This window comes from Pocillopora damicornis, chromosome 12 (genome assembly GCF_964200805.1).
Source record: "Pocillopora damicornis chromosome 12, jaPocDami1.2, whole genome shotgun sequence".
Taxonomy (NCBI): domain Eukaryota; kingdom Metazoa; phylum Cnidaria; class Anthozoa; order Scleractinia; family Pocilloporidae; genus Pocillopora; species Pocillopora damicornis.
The window spans coordinates 7,996,501-8,013,397 of NC_142681.1; the positions used below are offsets into that span (position 1 = coordinate 7,996,501).

The 16,897-nt window shown below is 38.8% G+C and overlaps 1 protein-coding gene across 3 annotated transcripts in view; it reads left to right on the forward strand.

The window, feature by feature from the left end:
• LOC113686831 (uncharacterized) overlaps nucleotides 1-16,897 on the forward strand; it is an 18,002-nt gene continuing 1,105 nt past the window's right edge. The window contains exons 1-19 of one of the 3 annotated variants that reach the window (XM_089189795.1): nucleotides 1-110; nucleotides 2,832-2,935; nucleotides 6,265-6,407; nucleotides 6,678-6,729; nucleotides 7,202-7,402; nucleotides 8,167-8,358; nucleotides 8,725-8,919; nucleotides 9,056-9,253; nucleotides 9,853-10,044; nucleotides 10,383-10,574; nucleotides 11,013-11,204; nucleotides 11,894-12,082; nucleotides 12,956-13,144; nucleotides 13,539-13,628; nucleotides 14,031-14,187; nucleotides 14,708-14,859; nucleotides 15,991-16,128; nucleotides 16,292-16,401; nucleotides 16,557-16,704. In XM_089189795.1, coding sequence (XP_089045921.1) covers nucleotides 97-110; nucleotides 2,832-2,935; nucleotides 6,265-6,407; nucleotides 6,678-6,729; nucleotides 7,202-7,402; nucleotides 8,167-8,358; nucleotides 8,725-8,919; nucleotides 9,056-9,253; nucleotides 9,853-10,044; nucleotides 10,383-10,574; nucleotides 11,013-11,204; nucleotides 11,894-12,082; nucleotides 12,956-13,144; nucleotides 13,539-13,628; nucleotides 14,031-14,187; nucleotides 14,708-14,859; nucleotides 15,991-16,128; nucleotides 16,292-16,401; nucleotides 16,557-16,703 — 2,847 coding nt within the window. In that variant the 5' untranslated portion in view covers nucleotides 1-96 and the 3' untranslated portion in view covers nucleotide 16,704. Of the gene's footprint in view, nucleotides 111-2,596; nucleotides 2,756-2,831; nucleotides 2,936-3,391; nucleotides 3,521-6,264; nucleotides 6,408-6,677; nucleotides 6,730-7,201; nucleotides 7,403-8,166; nucleotides 8,359-8,724; nucleotides 8,920-9,055; nucleotides 9,254-9,852; nucleotides 10,045-10,382; nucleotides 10,575-11,012; nucleotides 11,205-11,893; nucleotides 12,083-12,955; nucleotides 13,145-13,538; nucleotides 13,629-14,030; nucleotides 14,188-14,707; nucleotides 14,860-15,990; nucleotides 16,129-16,291; nucleotides 16,402-16,556; nucleotides 16,705-16,897 lie in introns of those variants that run through there. The other 2 variants (XM_089189796.1, XM_027204507.2) reach the window with 2 other exon arrangements.

Consider the following 16,897-nt stretch of genomic DNA (forward strand, 5'->3'; position numbering starts at 1 on the left):
CATCAGTAAAGTGAGTACAAAGCTGTCGCCAACGTCTCATCAAAGTTTATTGAGTGGAGGAAGTTACCAGCTAAAGCTTGTTCCCGTATTCTCGTAATGAAGGCAATAAGGTAGGTCCTTACTTACTTAGCATAAGCATGATATACAATTTTAGAGAAGGGGATCGTGCGTACTAAAAAAACAGTTCTTTTAATGATACTATGTATTTCGCCTCCAACGCCGCATAGAGAATGTTGCGGTATAATTTGAAGTAAAGATTTTTCCACTGAGTACAAATACTTGTACATACTTTCTGTCAGTGCCTCAAGTAAAGTTTCTTCCAGACTGAACAATTATTCATCACAGCAAAAGTACTGTTTATGATTTAGATCAATAACTTGAGAGCAGCTAAAACTAGATACTAAGGGCGTTGCCGACCATTTGCAAGAGCACAGGTTCATCGATGCATTATTATTTGGTGAGACAGGCACATAAAAAAGGGAATCCCTCTCTACCTGGAGAATCACCAGAGACCAATATAATGGTGATGCCAGGGGATTCAAACGCGATCCTTGATGAGTAAGAAGGGAATTTTTTGATGAGTACCCTTACCTGAATTGAAAAGGATGAAGTATAGATAAATCAGGCTGGCAATGGGGGGTAGCTTTGAGGGTTGACTGATTATTTTTTTTCTGAATTTGACGGTTGAAGGTTCAGTTTTGGGCTTTTGCAGGTTGAAGATTGAATTCTTGGGCCTTTGACGGTTGATAGTTATTAGAAGGTCTCAGTGGGGCGTAACTGTCTGCGTAGTTTGTACGCCTGTTCATCGCCTTAGTTACACTCATAATTGGAACTGAACATGTATTCCTAGAATAATTGCATTTGTCCTGTTGATGAGGTTATTTCCCCTGCTGACATTCATTTAAACACAACACCCTATTCTCGGTCATGATTCGATTCACTTGTTCGATTATACATTCCATTTTCAAGTTCCTAAGATGTTTTATCTTGATTCAAGCTCGCTTTTTCTAATATCAGGTTGAAAATTTTGACATAGCTCTTCTCTTCTCGTTCGGGAACTTCCAAGTGCTGGTTTGAATTCATTCATTTAATTAAAGCGCCTTTCGTTCCCGTTGCATTGTGCACATTGTACATTCTAAAGGTAAAGCGATAATGTGAAACAAAGGAGAACATATGTAAAGATATTTGAATTCCCCGAAGAGAAGTCACCCAAAATAAAGGACTTGACCAATGTAAACAATTCAAAGAAAACTGTCTTCTGCCTGTAATCACTATTTACTTTTATAACTTTTTGCAAACAGCATCCATGCTTTTCGACAGCTAAAAAAGTATAGTTTTTGATCCAAAAACAATCAAAAACCCAACTTAACTTATTGTCGTCGACCAGGTTTGGTTTTCCGAATGGAAGCACGAGAGCGTATGCCCCTATTTGCCTCTTCGACTCGAGAGGAATCTGCCCGATCTTGGAGAAGGAATCGAAAAGTAACAAAATTATATAATTCAAGCTGACATTGTGAGCGGATTTTACCAGTTTCTAGACGCCGGCACGTCTGAGAAAGGAAATAGAATTTAAAAGTCTGGTCTTGAAAAGAGTATTGGAGATGGCAGGGGTCTTTTGGTTTGAAATTGGGTCGGGATTGGAGAAACGGGCGGCACTGAGGAGTGCCTCCCCCCTCCCCTTCTTGGGATGGGGGAGGTCTGATATCGATCTCGTGAAAAGTTTGTTCCAGTTAGCCGAGTGGTGTTTTTCGATGTATAAATTGTACAAAAAAATAATTTTTTTATGACAATAACTGCGAAATTTTTGAATCGACAATCATTTTTCAACAGCCTCCTTATCGCAAGGAAATGTACGTAAATTCCTTGATTTACGTTTCAATAATATTAGCTTTAATATCCGCGGCACTGATAGTAAATTGCTCGATAATTTTCGCGAGGTCGCTTTTCATTATCTTCAGGACGACTTTTCGTTCCCGCTTGCCGAGTGGCGGGTGTCATTTCCAGAGACAAAACTACAAAAGAAAACACATTACTACTGTCAAAATCGCGAAAATTAAGTGATTTTTAATGACTCCACAGGAGTAACCCTAAACTTTTTGGAAGGATCATAAATTTTGTCGCAAGTTACCTTATTAAGAGAAATGAACGTGAAAATTGAGAAAAAAAAGTTTTCAATTAGCCAGCTTTAATATCCGCATCACTAATTAAATAGCTCGCTCATTTCCACGACCTTGATTGCACTTTCTTCTCCCCAATTTCTTGATACAATTCCAACTTTTTCCACGGCTACATATCTCTTACGTCGCATACTTTACTTTCGATAAATTAAAGCATACGAAGAACGTTTAAAGTGCATTACTTCTTCACCTATCTAATTCTGCCAACACTCTATCCGTTGCAAATTTTTCTCCCCATGTGTTAAGTTATAACTTTTCCTGTTTTCTTAACAAATAATGTTGCTCAGTGAGGCCGCGTTATTTTCGCTCATTTCAAATTAATTCATTTCTTTCTCGTTAATTTGCTGTAATGAACAGCAATTTTTCCTTCAATTCCTGTTAATTTACAGATTGCCGCGTTTACTGAAATATTTTATACCATCTTCGATTTCCCAATTCAAGGTAGCTTTCCTTATTCTTCCGAGGATTAAAGATTCTCCATAATCACCCCTTAACCCGCGCATACAGACGGTAATCATAGTCATTGTTCCTCTTAGATTCTGACTGTTTCTAACCACCGCAATTTATCGCAGTCAGCGGTGAGGAATATATTCTGACGCTCAAGTTTTGGTTTGAACTTTTCTAATTGCTATTGTTGTTTTTTTCCTTAAGTAGAGTGATGTGGTTAGTTTCCTCTAAAACTGCTATGAAGATTTTGACCAGCAGCGTTTTAACCACTATTCTGATAGCAACCGTGACGTCACGTTCGCCTTCCAAAGGTTAGTTTAAAAGACTGAATGAAAAACCCAACTTACGTTGTGCAACTTTTAGCGCTATCATTATTGAGAACAGTAAATCGTATAATAGCAGTTACTTGGTGTTGTTAAGCACTGAACAGGCTGAGATACGTTTAAAACGTGTCGCACGGTGAAGAAATTACTTTTTCTAGCTATTTGCCAATCGTTAACTGATCTGTAATCCCCATAATCCCTATTTGAAAGATACCATTCTTGCATAAGTGATATCATTGTGGATAAATTACCCATACCAGCATCAAATACGTTCATAATAAGCAGTTTTTATAGAGTTGCTTCCAATTCATGGCGCAATCAGTTTCTAAGTTTTTAAACAAAAACCGTAGAACTCGTTTAAATACAAAAGAATAGTTTCTTAGTGGCTTGCTTACATGGAAAAGATTTGGCAGCTAAATAAATATTTTTACTGAGCAATATGTATTCTGTGAACTTTCCCGGTCGACTGCATTTTATCAAAGCGTAGCTGAGAGCAGAGAAGGTTGTGAAGAATCATGGAGAAACTTACTTTTCTACTTTTGAATATTTTTATGCTGAGCGCCTTTGGAAAAGGTAAACAATGTCCTAATCTTAACAATAACTGTTACTTTGATGAATTGATTGCTCTCATCAGAAAACGTTTTTTTTTTTGTTTCCCTTCACCATTCGACTTCGCTTGAAGGCTCTCAATTGCATATGAGGTGGTGCCGGCTTTTCTCTCGAATTGACTGAAGCCTGAACTTAAAAATGCAAAAAATGAAACATAAATATGAATTAAGACTTCCCAAAGCTTTCCACAGACAAATTTTCCTATCTAAAGGCAAACCAGCTCTTACCGGTATTCATGCGGATAAAAAAATTACTTGAAAGAACTGTTCTTATTTTCAAATTATAAATTCCTTATTCTTTAGGTCTCAGATGACCCAATTACATTTCACAGATCTGCTATGCACGCAAGAGAATTATTTACGAGCAAGAAATAAGCCTTGCGGAACGTTTTCTTTGGAGGAACATTTTCTCCTTTGCGCTTGTTTCTGTGGGATATTTGTATAAATAACTCTGAAAACTAAATATAGGCAGTTGTTTTTTGAGACTGTCAAGTATTTCAGCAATGAGGTGAAAATTTAAATATTCATTTTTGTGAAGGGAAGATTTTTGTTGTTGCCTTCATGAATCCTTTCTAAAGATGACTTACTGTACTCTGCGATTCCGACCTACTGTCGACTAACACCTCGACCTTTTCTTTCTTTGCAACCAAACGCAATTACGCACAACTTAAGCTAAAAAGACAAGAGTACAAAGATCAGGCTTAGCTAAAGGTAAACAGTAGCCCTTCTGTGTGGAAACAGCCGTTCACGCCAGTATTTTTCGTCGAGACGCCATTGTCACCCATTCCAGCCATTGTAGGAATGAAACAATTGCTAAATGAAGTAGGGAGTCAACATTTCCTTTTGATTATAAACCACACTTTGTACACTGAGCCAGTTCCCACTTCGAACTCACAATACTGGTCAAAAAAGAATACGCACCTTGTAAAAATACTGAAATGACACTCAATTTATGAAGGGTTTGATTTCTGTCATTTTAAAGACTCACATTGTCCAAATAGTTTTTCTGACAAAGCCAAGGTTTCTTACAATCGTCCAGATCACCCCAAACGATCCCGAGAATGCCCATGCATCGGGGCAGATTATATGGAAATTGAATGTAAAGCAGTCCATACATTCACCAGTAATTCGGTCGAATAGGACGGATTAAACTGAGTTTGAGATTAGGCCTGAGGCCCTTCCAAGTTCTAGTGGTTTCCCATCCCCAAAAGCAGTTTTTCGTTTGCTGTGTCGTACTTAACTGAACTTAACTTAGATCGAGATTTTAGTAACTTTTAAATTAAGGCAACGATTATATCAGGAAACGAGAAAGAATCTAATAAAAAAGTTTTTACTAAAGAATCTCGACGGCTACGCCTTCGATATAAATGATAAGATGGCTGCAGACCTGCATAGTTCCCAACATGTTCGACACCTCAGTGAAATACATCCCGAAAAAAATTAGGATGCAAATTAACCTTAACTAGGAAAGGCCACGTTGCCGATAGTGCAAATAAGACCGTTTTCAGGATGCAATTGTTTAATATCACACCTACTTGGTAGTTTCTTTCAAATCAGTGAAACTCTCCGACCATAGATAGTTTGAACAGCTTATATAAAATTAAGATTTTTTTTCAACAACATTTATGGAGGTGGATTATGACTAGAAGTTTACTAAAATGGTTCAATCGATAAACAACGTCGTGTAGCTTACTGGAGCATTTTCTCTTTACCAATTAGCAGCATTTTCATGATGCAATTAGAAAATTCATTTTGAACGTTGATGACTGAGCTTAATTATCTCAGCTTGAGCGTAGTTTTGAGCGTTGTTCTAAGAGACAAAGTTCGAAGTTCACAAGTTGGGAGCGAGGTAAAGTTTTTCGAAGGTCCACCTTCAGTTCTCGTATGGGAATCTGATCGCAATGACTTTCTACTTCTATAGAAACTGCAGTGCTGCGTCGGTGGGAAAACATAACAGGGTAATTAAGTATTGATGGCAAACTCTTCGTAGTCCGAAGACCATGCAGTGGGAAGGAAGTCCTCATTATGGGCGGCGTGTCATCTGATGACTGATAAGTCCAATTCTGGATTTACATATTCTGGAGCAGGTGGGACAGGGGAGGGTCTGATCGCTGCAGGACGTTTCTTGATTGGCCCACTCCTTTCGACGCTTGCATTTCTCCTTAGCAGTGTTCACTCTGGAGTCCTCGAACTCGAAATATTATAAACTGAATTAATAACGTAAATTGGCCACGAGTGTAAAAGCTGACGTTTCCGAGTGCCAGGATCATTGCAAATCCATCCATAAAAGATATGATCGCAGTTACAATCGTCGTTAGTCGTCGTCTTGTCCACTGTTGTGTTGGTATGACGAAAAATTCTTGATTGATGATCCGCTATCGACAACGTGACAAACTCACATGCAAGTGCAACTGTGCAAATACAGGAGACAGAAAATGCTACAATTTCTGATGGGAACCTGAACGTCAACGAGATGGGCTAATAACCGTTATCATCCAATCTCGTTGACCTTCTAAGGCTTAGTACAGATACCTCCCAATCTTATGTACCATTTGGTTCTTTCAATGTCGTAACGAGGTTAACTAAGATGGGGCGTTCTTTTTAAGGCTAAAAGGCTGAAAAAGATTCGGGCACGGGTGAAAGAGTGAGAAGCCAGGAATTAAAGTAAATTATAAGATTGCATTAAATCACGCTCACTCTATTTTACAGATGATGTGCAGATCAGCCCAGAAGATGCTAACAGCTTCATGGTAGTTAAGTCGCGTGTGCCAAGAGGCATTTATCACGAATGTTATCATGAGGGATGTGATTTTGAGGAGGTTGAAGAAGTATTCGGAGCCTCAAAAAAGGGGGTATGTCTTATATTATCACGATAACTCTCTAAAGATGAGACTTTCTAACATAGGTTTGTGAACGAAACATTGTGTAATTAATGTGAAAACTTGCACCGAACCAGTTCCAAAGTTTTTCGGGAAACGTTCCATCTGTGATGACCGTGATATGAACTGAAAACGTTGTGATGCCATGCCTCAATAATTACGCACTCATGAAGATACTAAAGGTCAGTTATGAATAAGTGTTAATTTCGTGAAATGCACGTTTCTCTTTCTTTTTTTTTTCAGTATGAATATTATTACACTTACACTTGCCATAAATTTGGAAAAAACTGCAAAGGTTTGTGTTTGTCGTTTAGTCAATATCTTACAGATAAATTTTATTTCAGGTGCACAATTTTCATATAGGGGTTCTAGTTTGGCAGGGGATGGGTTGGGAAGCCAATTGCCTAATTTGCCCGAGTGATTAGAAAGACTATGGATTTAGTGCTCTTAGGTCCTCGACAGGGAAAAACAATTTAAAATTCTGAACGTTAAACTGGGCTCTTTTCGGACCGGACATCTTGACATAGGAGGGAAATTGGTGGAGAGTTCTCTTCCTGTATACATAGTATTCTGAATTCCATGTTGTTTTATTTTACAACCTACAAAGTATATAGCTAAAACCGGGTCACCGACTGAGCAGATTTTTCTAAAAGAGAGCCATGGTTTCATAAACGCAGTGGCGTTACCCAGACGACTTAAATGAATCCCCCACCTCCCTCATTCTGGTAGAAAGTTAGAACTCATGCACTGAATTCTTCACTTCACAGTGCCGTGCACTTACCGAGAAGACTGTACTTTTGGTGAGTGGGGAACCTGGCGAGGAGTGGTAAATGCTCAGCAACCTGGATGTTACCCGCAGATAAGATCGAAACCATACAACCATCCACTTCAAACTCAATATCGACGCTTCAGCTGTGGTGGACTCAACATTGGGTGTCCTGCTCCACCAGTTCAGAGGCGACGGCAATGTAAGTTAAAACTACCAGTTTTTGAAATACACCATCTTTTTTTTACAGGAAAATCTGGAATTGTCTTCCTTTTTTACCAACACTCGTGAAATAAAAGTTTGTATTTCTTTAAGTCACGATCCGGTTAACTTTCATCTCTATAAAAGCTCCTCTCTGATATGACATCCCCCTCGAGAGATCCCTGCGTCCAGAATTTTGAGATAAGCCCCTATGCTGGTAAGCTGATAAGTCCCTCTTCCACCCCTCTCTCTACGGCTCTAGAATCGTAGTTCATTTGGGATTGGTATCTCCCTTTAAGATTAATATATTTCTTTATTGAAAGCTTTACAGTTTTACCGTTTCAAATATTGTAGGTTTTCTAACCATACTAAACCATACTGAACATAGTGTCTTCCCAAAAAGGTTGGATGACTGTCAGAGGGCAAGAAATGAATAATCTTTTTTGGAGGGGGAATGATAACTTTTAGGGAGTGTTACGGCAAGTATATATACTTTTGCCTGGCTCAGCTTCATGCACGTAGAAAAAAAACAGCCACTAACTCATTTCATCTTTATTTTTTCGACTTAAACCTTGCAGTAAACTAGTGATCAAATGATGTGAACGATTTTAGCTTTTTGTGTTTGTTTCTTTGTTCAAAAGGCCAGGGAAAAGGCTTTCGCTACCTTCTTGTTTTATTGAAAAGATCATGATGTTTAGCAACAATCGTTGCCGTTAGACTCTACTGGGATGTTCGACTTTGTTATTTTGGCCTGTTTTAAACCAGGTGTATGTCGAAAAGCTAATTGCCAGCATGGATCTTGGGAGGAGTGGACTGGGAACATAACAGAGGGAAGCTGTGGGATGCAGAATAGAATCAGACCATACACTTTGACCTGGTCTTTGGAGCAACAGACTGGTTCATGTAATTCCGTTCCAACTGAGTGTCCTCTTCCAGAGACAGACTATCGAAAGATGTGTAAGTGCTTGAAGTAACTCATCTATTTCCATTTTGATGGTCGGTAGATGGCTAACTAATCACCTGGCCTGGCACTTCACTGTCCTACAAATAAACACTTCGCAGCTTTAAAAGACATTAGCATTTTAGCCTCATTTATCTATCTAAAAAGGGTATTATTCCCCGAAAATTTTTAAAGAAAATGGCACTTGACGAAGAAGTCGGAACATACTTTTAAGCTATGTCGAACTGATAGCCACCATTGATAAGGGTTGTCGTCTGAGCTAGTAATTTATCAGAATTATCAGTTGCACTCAATTTCCCTGTTCGATTTACACAATATGGATTACACAACAAACTGAGTTTGTGGCCTCATAAATTTTGCAGGCAGCTGTCCCAAAGCGGATTGTGCGTTGGAAGACTGGGGCGAGTGGAAAGGCTCTGTCGCGGAGGGAACTTGTGGCCAGCAGAAGCGAACAAGGGGATTTACCAAGTCAATTGTTTATGAACAACACGTCAACGAATGTCCAGCCAATCTTCCTCAAAAGTGCCCACAGGCTCTTGAAGAAACCCGTAAAAATTGTAAGTAGCCAAAAGTTTTAGTGCGGTTTTGACAAACAGTCAGTTTAAACTACAAACAGACCAACAAACAAGCCAAAATTCCCAGATCTTGGATGAAAATGGACTTATAATATTTTATTCATTTATTATAAAACAGGTAGCTGTAAATATGCCACCTGCTCTCTCGGTGATTGGTCAGAGTGGGAACCAAAGGAGCTCCAAGAAGGTCAATGCGGTCAGCAACAGACGAGGAGGAAGACATATGCCCTAACTTTTCAATATCAGATGCATGCTGACAAGTGTCCACCCCTGCCACAAACTTGCCCAGACGACATCGTCGATAAAAGAACGCAATGTAAGTTTACGTATGATCATTGACAAAGTAAGCCACGCCGTTTAAAAGAAATTATTCATCTCAGCAAGAGATAATATTATCTTCATCTCGGTAAAAACTTGGAACCATGTCATGTTGTTTTAATGCGCAAGGGCGTTACTTAAGTGAGTCATACGTGGGCATATTACCTCCTCCTTTCGAAATAAATCGCACAATAAGACTATATTCAATAGGATGGTGAATAAATGAAACATTTAAAAAAGAAAAAATAACTGGTGCAATACAATTGTTTTTATGAGCGTATAATAAGTAAAGGTCATCTTAGAAGATACCTTAATGTACAATAGCCATGGATTATACTGCAACATGCCGGGGAACTTTTCTTTGGTTCATGGACTTAATCCACCATCGCGACAACCTGTTTTTCAAATAGAAATAAGATATAAGAGTCGAACAAAGTTAAAATTCCTCATGCTGCTAGCGAGGTAAGATAACTCAAGAGGTAGCAGTGTCCAATTAGGAAGTCTGGGATATGTTTCATCGGGGCCTGAATTCCTTTTCCCCGTTGTTTCCATCGTTTAATTTTGAATCAAAGCTTACTTGGTGATCAATTTTTAAAGGCAAATGCCGATACAGAGACTCCTGTGATCTCAAACCTTGGGGTGAATGGGAAAACCCGATAACAGAGGAAGGGTGTGAATTACAGACGAGGACGCGAGATTATGTTCATCCTTTGAAACACTCGCTGCAGGAAGATTGCAGTGGCTTATTAACGTCTTGTGTGACGAAACCGAAGGAAAGCAGGAATTTTTGTAAGTAACATGAAAATAGATTTGATTAAAATTATGCAGGGTAAATAAATGAAGAAATGAAAGAATGAATACATGCCAGAAAAGTTTCAAATGAACATGCGTGGTACACAGGCGGAGGGGTGTGCGAGGCAGGGGTAGAGGTGTGATACGATGTAAGTGTTGCAATCGTCACTTAATTTGTAACTGGGGAATACCACCAGCTTGAAAATTTAAGCTTTCCAATTCCTACCTTTCAATCCCTAAAATTACCTAAGAATTTTAAGCTAAAAACCTACATTGGGAACAAATTTCGTGATTTTTACCACTAAATAAATTTCCGGTCGTATGACTAATATTAGGTAAATGCAAATACGTGGAATGTGATCTCGGTGAGTGGTCTGATTGGAGCAGTCCTGCCTTGGCCCCAGAGCAGTGTGGGAAGGAGAAACGAATAAGGGAGTACATTGCTAAAGAAAAGTTCAGTTTTGGAGAGACTTGTGATGGACTTGTCACCTCTTGTCCAGCCGCGAAAGAGGAAACAAGAACAATTTGTAAGTTTATAGTTTTCGTGAAAAAAAGTTTGTATACTTAGCAGATGAATTGTATCTGTCGTCAAAATATAATATACGCCACCTATTTGATACTTGAATCTAAAATGTATAAATTTCATTCCGCCGGAATGATACAATCCATCTGGTACTCGCACTGTTGACAAGGTGAACGTGAGAATAGGTTTCAATAACTATGAAAATTAAATGATCAAAAACAATATTTTTATCTTGATCCTAATAGTTTACTGATTTATCCATCAACGAATTAATCGACTAAATGATTATTCAAAATTATTTACTATAGATATCTTATTGATAGACTTGTTGAAAACGAGTGTCATTTCAAAGACAAAAACACAAGGCTAGATTTTCTTTCCTTTTCTACCGTGCCGTGGTTTATGTTTAAATGTGGTAATGTTTTATTGCTTTTGGCATCAGGCAAATGTGCATATGTTAGTTGCAAAATCAGCGATTGGAATCCTTGGAAAGGTGAACTACCGAAGGACGGATGTGCGCAACAAATAAGAACAAAAGATGTCACCACGACCCAACACGAAAAGATCCAAGCAGAAAACTGTCAAGGACTTCAGACCACCTGCCCCGAGGTGCCACCAGAGACAAGGACGTGGTGTAAGGACCTAAATTTGTTACTTATATAACGGCTGTTGGGGTTGAGAGGTTCGAGTAAATCAAATTCAAGGCGGTGTCTGGGAGTCATTTCGGTCAGCTCAAGCGCTCTCTCTTAATTAAGGAAGAAATGACACGAATGAGAAATGAGGAAACGACACAAGTGACAAGGGCAAGAATTGTGAACCTGATACAATATTAAGTTCCAATTCGATCCACGAAAATTTTAAGGAGACACTTTTACTTCACGTATGGGGGAGACCTGAAATCTGAAAGGCTCTTTAGTGAACGGAATAGAGTTACCATCAATTTGAAAAAAAATAATATAACAAAATGGAACTTGTTTTTTTAAAGTAAGAGTGCCACAGAGAGATTTCAATACTCGGAAAAAGTGTCGAAGAATGGCAGAATGGAATAGACATTCAAAAGCAAACTTTCTTTTTTGCCTTATTTTCCACCGTTCTCTACCGCAGTCAAAGAAGTTATTTTGTTTCAAGTTTTGTACCTCTTGAAAAATTCAGTCGGAAATATCTTTTCCTGTTACTAGAGGCCATTTTTTTGCATTTCCAATCCTCTTTCCACCATTGTGTTTTCGTTGTAACCAAGCTACAATTTCACGGTTTTCTTCATGTGACTGTTGTCTTGCATGTCCCAGCAGACGATTCAAATTGAAAACAAATCTGTGCTTGTAGGTAATTGTTCCTTTAGAGAAGACTGTGTGCTGAAGGAGTGGAGTGCTTGGTCAGAGAAGATTCCGGATGTGGGATGTGCTGTACAAATTCGAAAACGTGACTTTAACAAATCGCTTGAATGGATTGAAAGAGGAACATGTGATGGTTTGGAATCGTGTCGTGCCATTCGAGAGGAGGCCAGGACCGAATGTAAGTCGATTGTGAAAGATCTTGTTAACTCCCAAACGTGACCAAGACAGATTCTCTCATAATGTTAATACAACATCAAACAGACATATAATGAAAGTAAATAAAAAATCATTTAGGAGATTATTAGTCGACCTAGTACCAAATTATGTGAAATAACTCATTAGTAGGAATGTATAGCAGACGATAAGGACGATTACTCATGAAATTTTGGGAGTGAAAAGATAAAACTCCTTCCGTTTCCGCTTCACTCCTAGAGTGTGGAGACAGTGTCAATCAAAGAAACTAAATCTTATTGACTAAAAAGTAGACATACAACTGAAATAAGATAAAAGTCATGAGCCAAAAAATAGTTTTTAAAAATTATTAAAAGTGTTCTAAACTCGTCAGTTGATAATAACCGTAGTCAGTCACCATGTGATGGTAGGCGGGTGCAGAGGCACAAAATATGTATAGCTTTCAGGTTCGTCTTGATCAGTCCAAAGAGAAATCTGGGCCGGGTTGTTCAAAGCTGGGTTTAGATGACCCAGGGTTGGTGTGTGGTCTGATTTTAGATCTTGTATAATTCTTTTTGTTTAAAACTTGATTATTGGATGCTCTAAAAAGAATACAAAAAATTATGTAAAAAAGGCTTCTGAACACAGGAATAAAGAAACCCGGATTAAATTTAATCCTGGGTCAAAGCTAATCGGCCTTCAAAGAACTGGGCCCAGCTGAAAGATAAGGTTAAAGTAATCATAAACTGAACTCGATGAAGCAAATAGTGCTTGTCAGTTCTTCACTTTTCTTACGAACTTAGAGGCCAGAAAAAGGAATTACTGCTTTCATTTATTTGTATGCCTATTTATTTTCGATGCACTCATCTGCAATTCCCAGGTAACTGTAATCAGATCATTTGTTCTTGGGGAAACTGGACGCGAAAGAGTTTCAACGCCGAGACCAATTGTTTTGTTGAAATGAGAGTTAAAAATGAGTCAGATGGCTTCAAGAAGATCAGACAGGCTGATGACTGTAAAGGAATACCAACAAAGTGTAGAGATGACGAGAAAGAGGAAAGAGAAGACTGTAAGTGATAAAGAGATGTTGTTGATTATGGCAGTACAATAATGATGATCATCATAATGATAATGATGACAACGAGGATCTGATCATGATGTTGAAGTCGACGAAATACATTTTCGTGACTAAAGTGAGTCATTGTAGCCGAATACAGGGCTGAACTACCACATGTACGAATGATAGATACCGACGATGGTAGCACGAAACATTTCAAACACTGAAACCTTTTGGAATTTTCGGTGTTGCATAGTGAAATTCAATTGTCGAAAGTGAGGTTTTTTTTGCTTTCATATGGGTATGTTGCTTCGATTTCCTCCAGTGCGAGTCAAATATCACTTTTAAAAGGCTTTGGGTTTATGATACATTGAATGATAATATTTGAGATTTTCTCGAATCCCAGGTCTCAGTGGAGGACCTGGAGGAAAACCGACCACTACTGCTCCACCTACTCGTCCTCCAACCACAGTAGCACCAACAACTGCCGGTACAGGTAAGAGATAAGAGAGTATGTTCATTTTGATTTCTGTTCAAATGAAGAATGGTCAATACTACTAGCAATAGCAATTTCAATTGTCTATACTAGATGCCTTTGTTTCGATTTTCGCGCCAAATGTGCACACGCGCGCTTTTCCACCATTTTTCGCGCCCTTTGCGTATGTTTCTACTTTCGGCGAATTTGTTGATATTCTCGAACTTTTCCTGAACTTTGTGTATTCGTTGTCACGGGAATGAAGTCAGACAGAGAATCCATAATATTTTTAAACTTCGAAACTCTTTTATGATGCGAGGTATCATGTCTCATTTTCATAATTGCAGGCGTCTCATAGGTTGCCAAAGAGCTTCTGGGAAAGAATTAATGCTTATACAATGAATTATATTTTTTGTTTTTAAGTCAAACCACCGACCTTTGTACACATTGGCTGTTTCAAAGATAAAGGCAAAGATCCTCGTCCGCTGCCGATGTTAATTGCAAATAAGAGGAAAGAAATCGATTGGTACAACCTAAGAAAGACGGTAGAGGCTTGTGCAGCTGAGGCGCAGAAGAGCAGGTTATTTGAATCTTTGTTTTCGGTGTCTCCATCAGATATTCAAAATATATTCAAATATTCTAGCAATGGGTAACCAGAGAAAGGAAAAAGAAACGAACTCGTAATCGATGTCATTATATGGCAAGGTAGTCCTGAGGTAAGTCTTTGTAGACGTTCCTTTGTTATTTACTTGGCTAGGATTTTGCCATACAGACCGTTTTCACGGAACGGTCCTAAGCCGTGCCTTTTTTTCCCTGAAAGCTGGCAAATTAAAAAAAATTAATTTATTCTGAGTGCCTTATAATAAACTACTTACTAATTTTGCTTGCTTGAGCCATACCGGGCAATTATATTAGCCCTCGTTCGTTTTCGGACAGACCTTGCTGCTCTCCGTCTAGACCTCGGGCCAATATTCGCCAGAAAGGCCCTTGTGATCGGTTATTAAGAAGTTAATATTAAATAGTTTCGAGAGCCTTAGACTAAAATGCCCGCAGTTCGGCAAACACTTCTTATTTAGGAGCCGTTAATTTTGTCCTGGCAGATATGAGTATTTCTCGGTGCAGTTCTTTGGCGAGTGCTGGAGCGGAGAAAATGCAGGGAAAACGTTTGCAAAAGATGGGGTGTCTAAAGATTGCTATGAAGGGGTTGGTAAGAACAGAGCAAACGCTGTTTACAGGATAGAGGACATCCCACGTAAGTAACCCGTAATACTGTATTAACTGAAAGAGACGGCGCTTCGATAATATAGCTATTATTCTTCGAGCGCGCGTTGGATATGAGATGGTAAATAACCAACGAATGCGTGAGCGCGAATGGAAGAATTATTTTATTGAATTAACCGCCTTTCGTTAATGCTGGGAGCTCAGTGGATTTGTTTCAACACTAAAATTAAGAAAAATTAGGTTAAATTAGTTTCCATATAAGGTTATTCAGTAAATATATGAGCTGACTTGCGGAGTTGAGTAAACCAATCAGAACACTGGAAATGCAATATCGGGTGTTGAAAATTGAATAGGTATAAATACAGCTTTGAAAGTGCCACGATTCAAAGACAGAACTTTTAGAAGATGGGGTGCGAGAATCCTTCCCACGACGATCAGGTTCCCCATTATTCGGAGGAAAGTATTCGCAATAGTTTGAGTAATAGACGTAATGGTAGGTATAGCTCTGTGAAAGAGCGTTGCACGTTTTGTATACCCGATCACGATACTGTGTTCCTCCCAAAGGGTTTTATCAGTTAAAACTGCTGACATCTTTATGTTAGATTATAAGGGTAACCCTTTCGGGACATTCTTCATCTCGCTCATGATATTACATGAGTAGTGCTAATTTTGTGATTAAAAAAACATTTTTCTCACGGGCCCAAGGGCTGCTAAGAACTAATTTGTACCATAAACAGCATCAGAGAGGAGATGGAAAATGTGTTGTTTGGTTTAAACTGATTTTACGAGTGGTCTATACATTCATTCACTTTAGGTTTTGTGTCTCAGATAATAGGCACGTCAACTATACAACAAGTTCATTATCACTTGAAAATATTGCCACTGACGACTTTTTTTCTTTTCATCTTCTTTCACGACTTACCGTAAGGCAAAGATGTTCGTTACGTTCCATCTCTCACGGGCCGAGAATTTAAATCAAACTGCGCTACAGAAAAGTAATTTAGGAGGAAGAAATGAAAGAGTCATAGAGCAGTTTATAGCTTTGAATACTAAGCGTCGGTTGAGTGATGTTTTAGGTTATAGTGAACATACCTATCATATGAAAATTGCGGGGCGTTATGTTATATGAAGCATGATGATAATTTACGTGTTATTTCCTTAGCCTGCTCTTCTGAGCTTAGTATTACAGCACGAGCCAGCAGCGGACAAGTGCGAAAAAATAACGCCTGGTGCGCTGGGAGAAATTCTGACAAGTTTCAGTGGATCATTGTGGATTTGGACGGTGAAAAGAAAATTTCAGGTATCGTAGTTTATAGTTAGTTTCAAAGAAATTTATCGACACTTTGGGTCATTGTGAGGAAGCGCTCTTGGTTTCCATTGAAAGAAACCTCTGCAAGGTTGCAGGAAGGTGCAACCTTTTTCTGAGATTAACTTTAAAACATCAAACATGTTTGCAACTCTAGGTGTCGGCACTCAGGGTGTCGACCTGGACAACTGGGTCACCCTGTACACAGTTCAGTGGAGCGAGGATGGAGAAGCATGGGTCACCTACCAAGAGGATGGTCATGATAAGGTACTTAATTATTTTGGAATTTTGATATCCCTTACCATATTGTTTTCAGTTTCTGTCCGTTTGTCTCATCAATCGGCTGACTTGTCTTTCGGTCTGTCCAGTCTAAATGTGTGTTCGTCGTTTGTTCTCTCATGCATAACTGACCACCATTGCAGATCTTTACGGGAAATTCAGATCGATTCACCTTAGAGACACGCTGGCTGAAGGATCCAATCACAGCCAGTTTCCTGCGCTTCGTACCAAAGTCATGGTCTTCTATACTCGTTTGCATGAAGATAAGGGTTTATGGTTGCAATGTGTAAGGTATGCAAATCTCTAAGATTGTACGAGAGCAGACAAGTAAAATATACCGAAAATGAGATATTGAAGTGATAAGGGAAATAGTCAATGTGTTAGTTTGTCCAAGTAATGTAGATGGGTAAACAAGATATCGACATAACAGAAGCATCGTTGTAATTAACGCACCAGCAATAAATTCCTAGAGGAGCTAAATTTC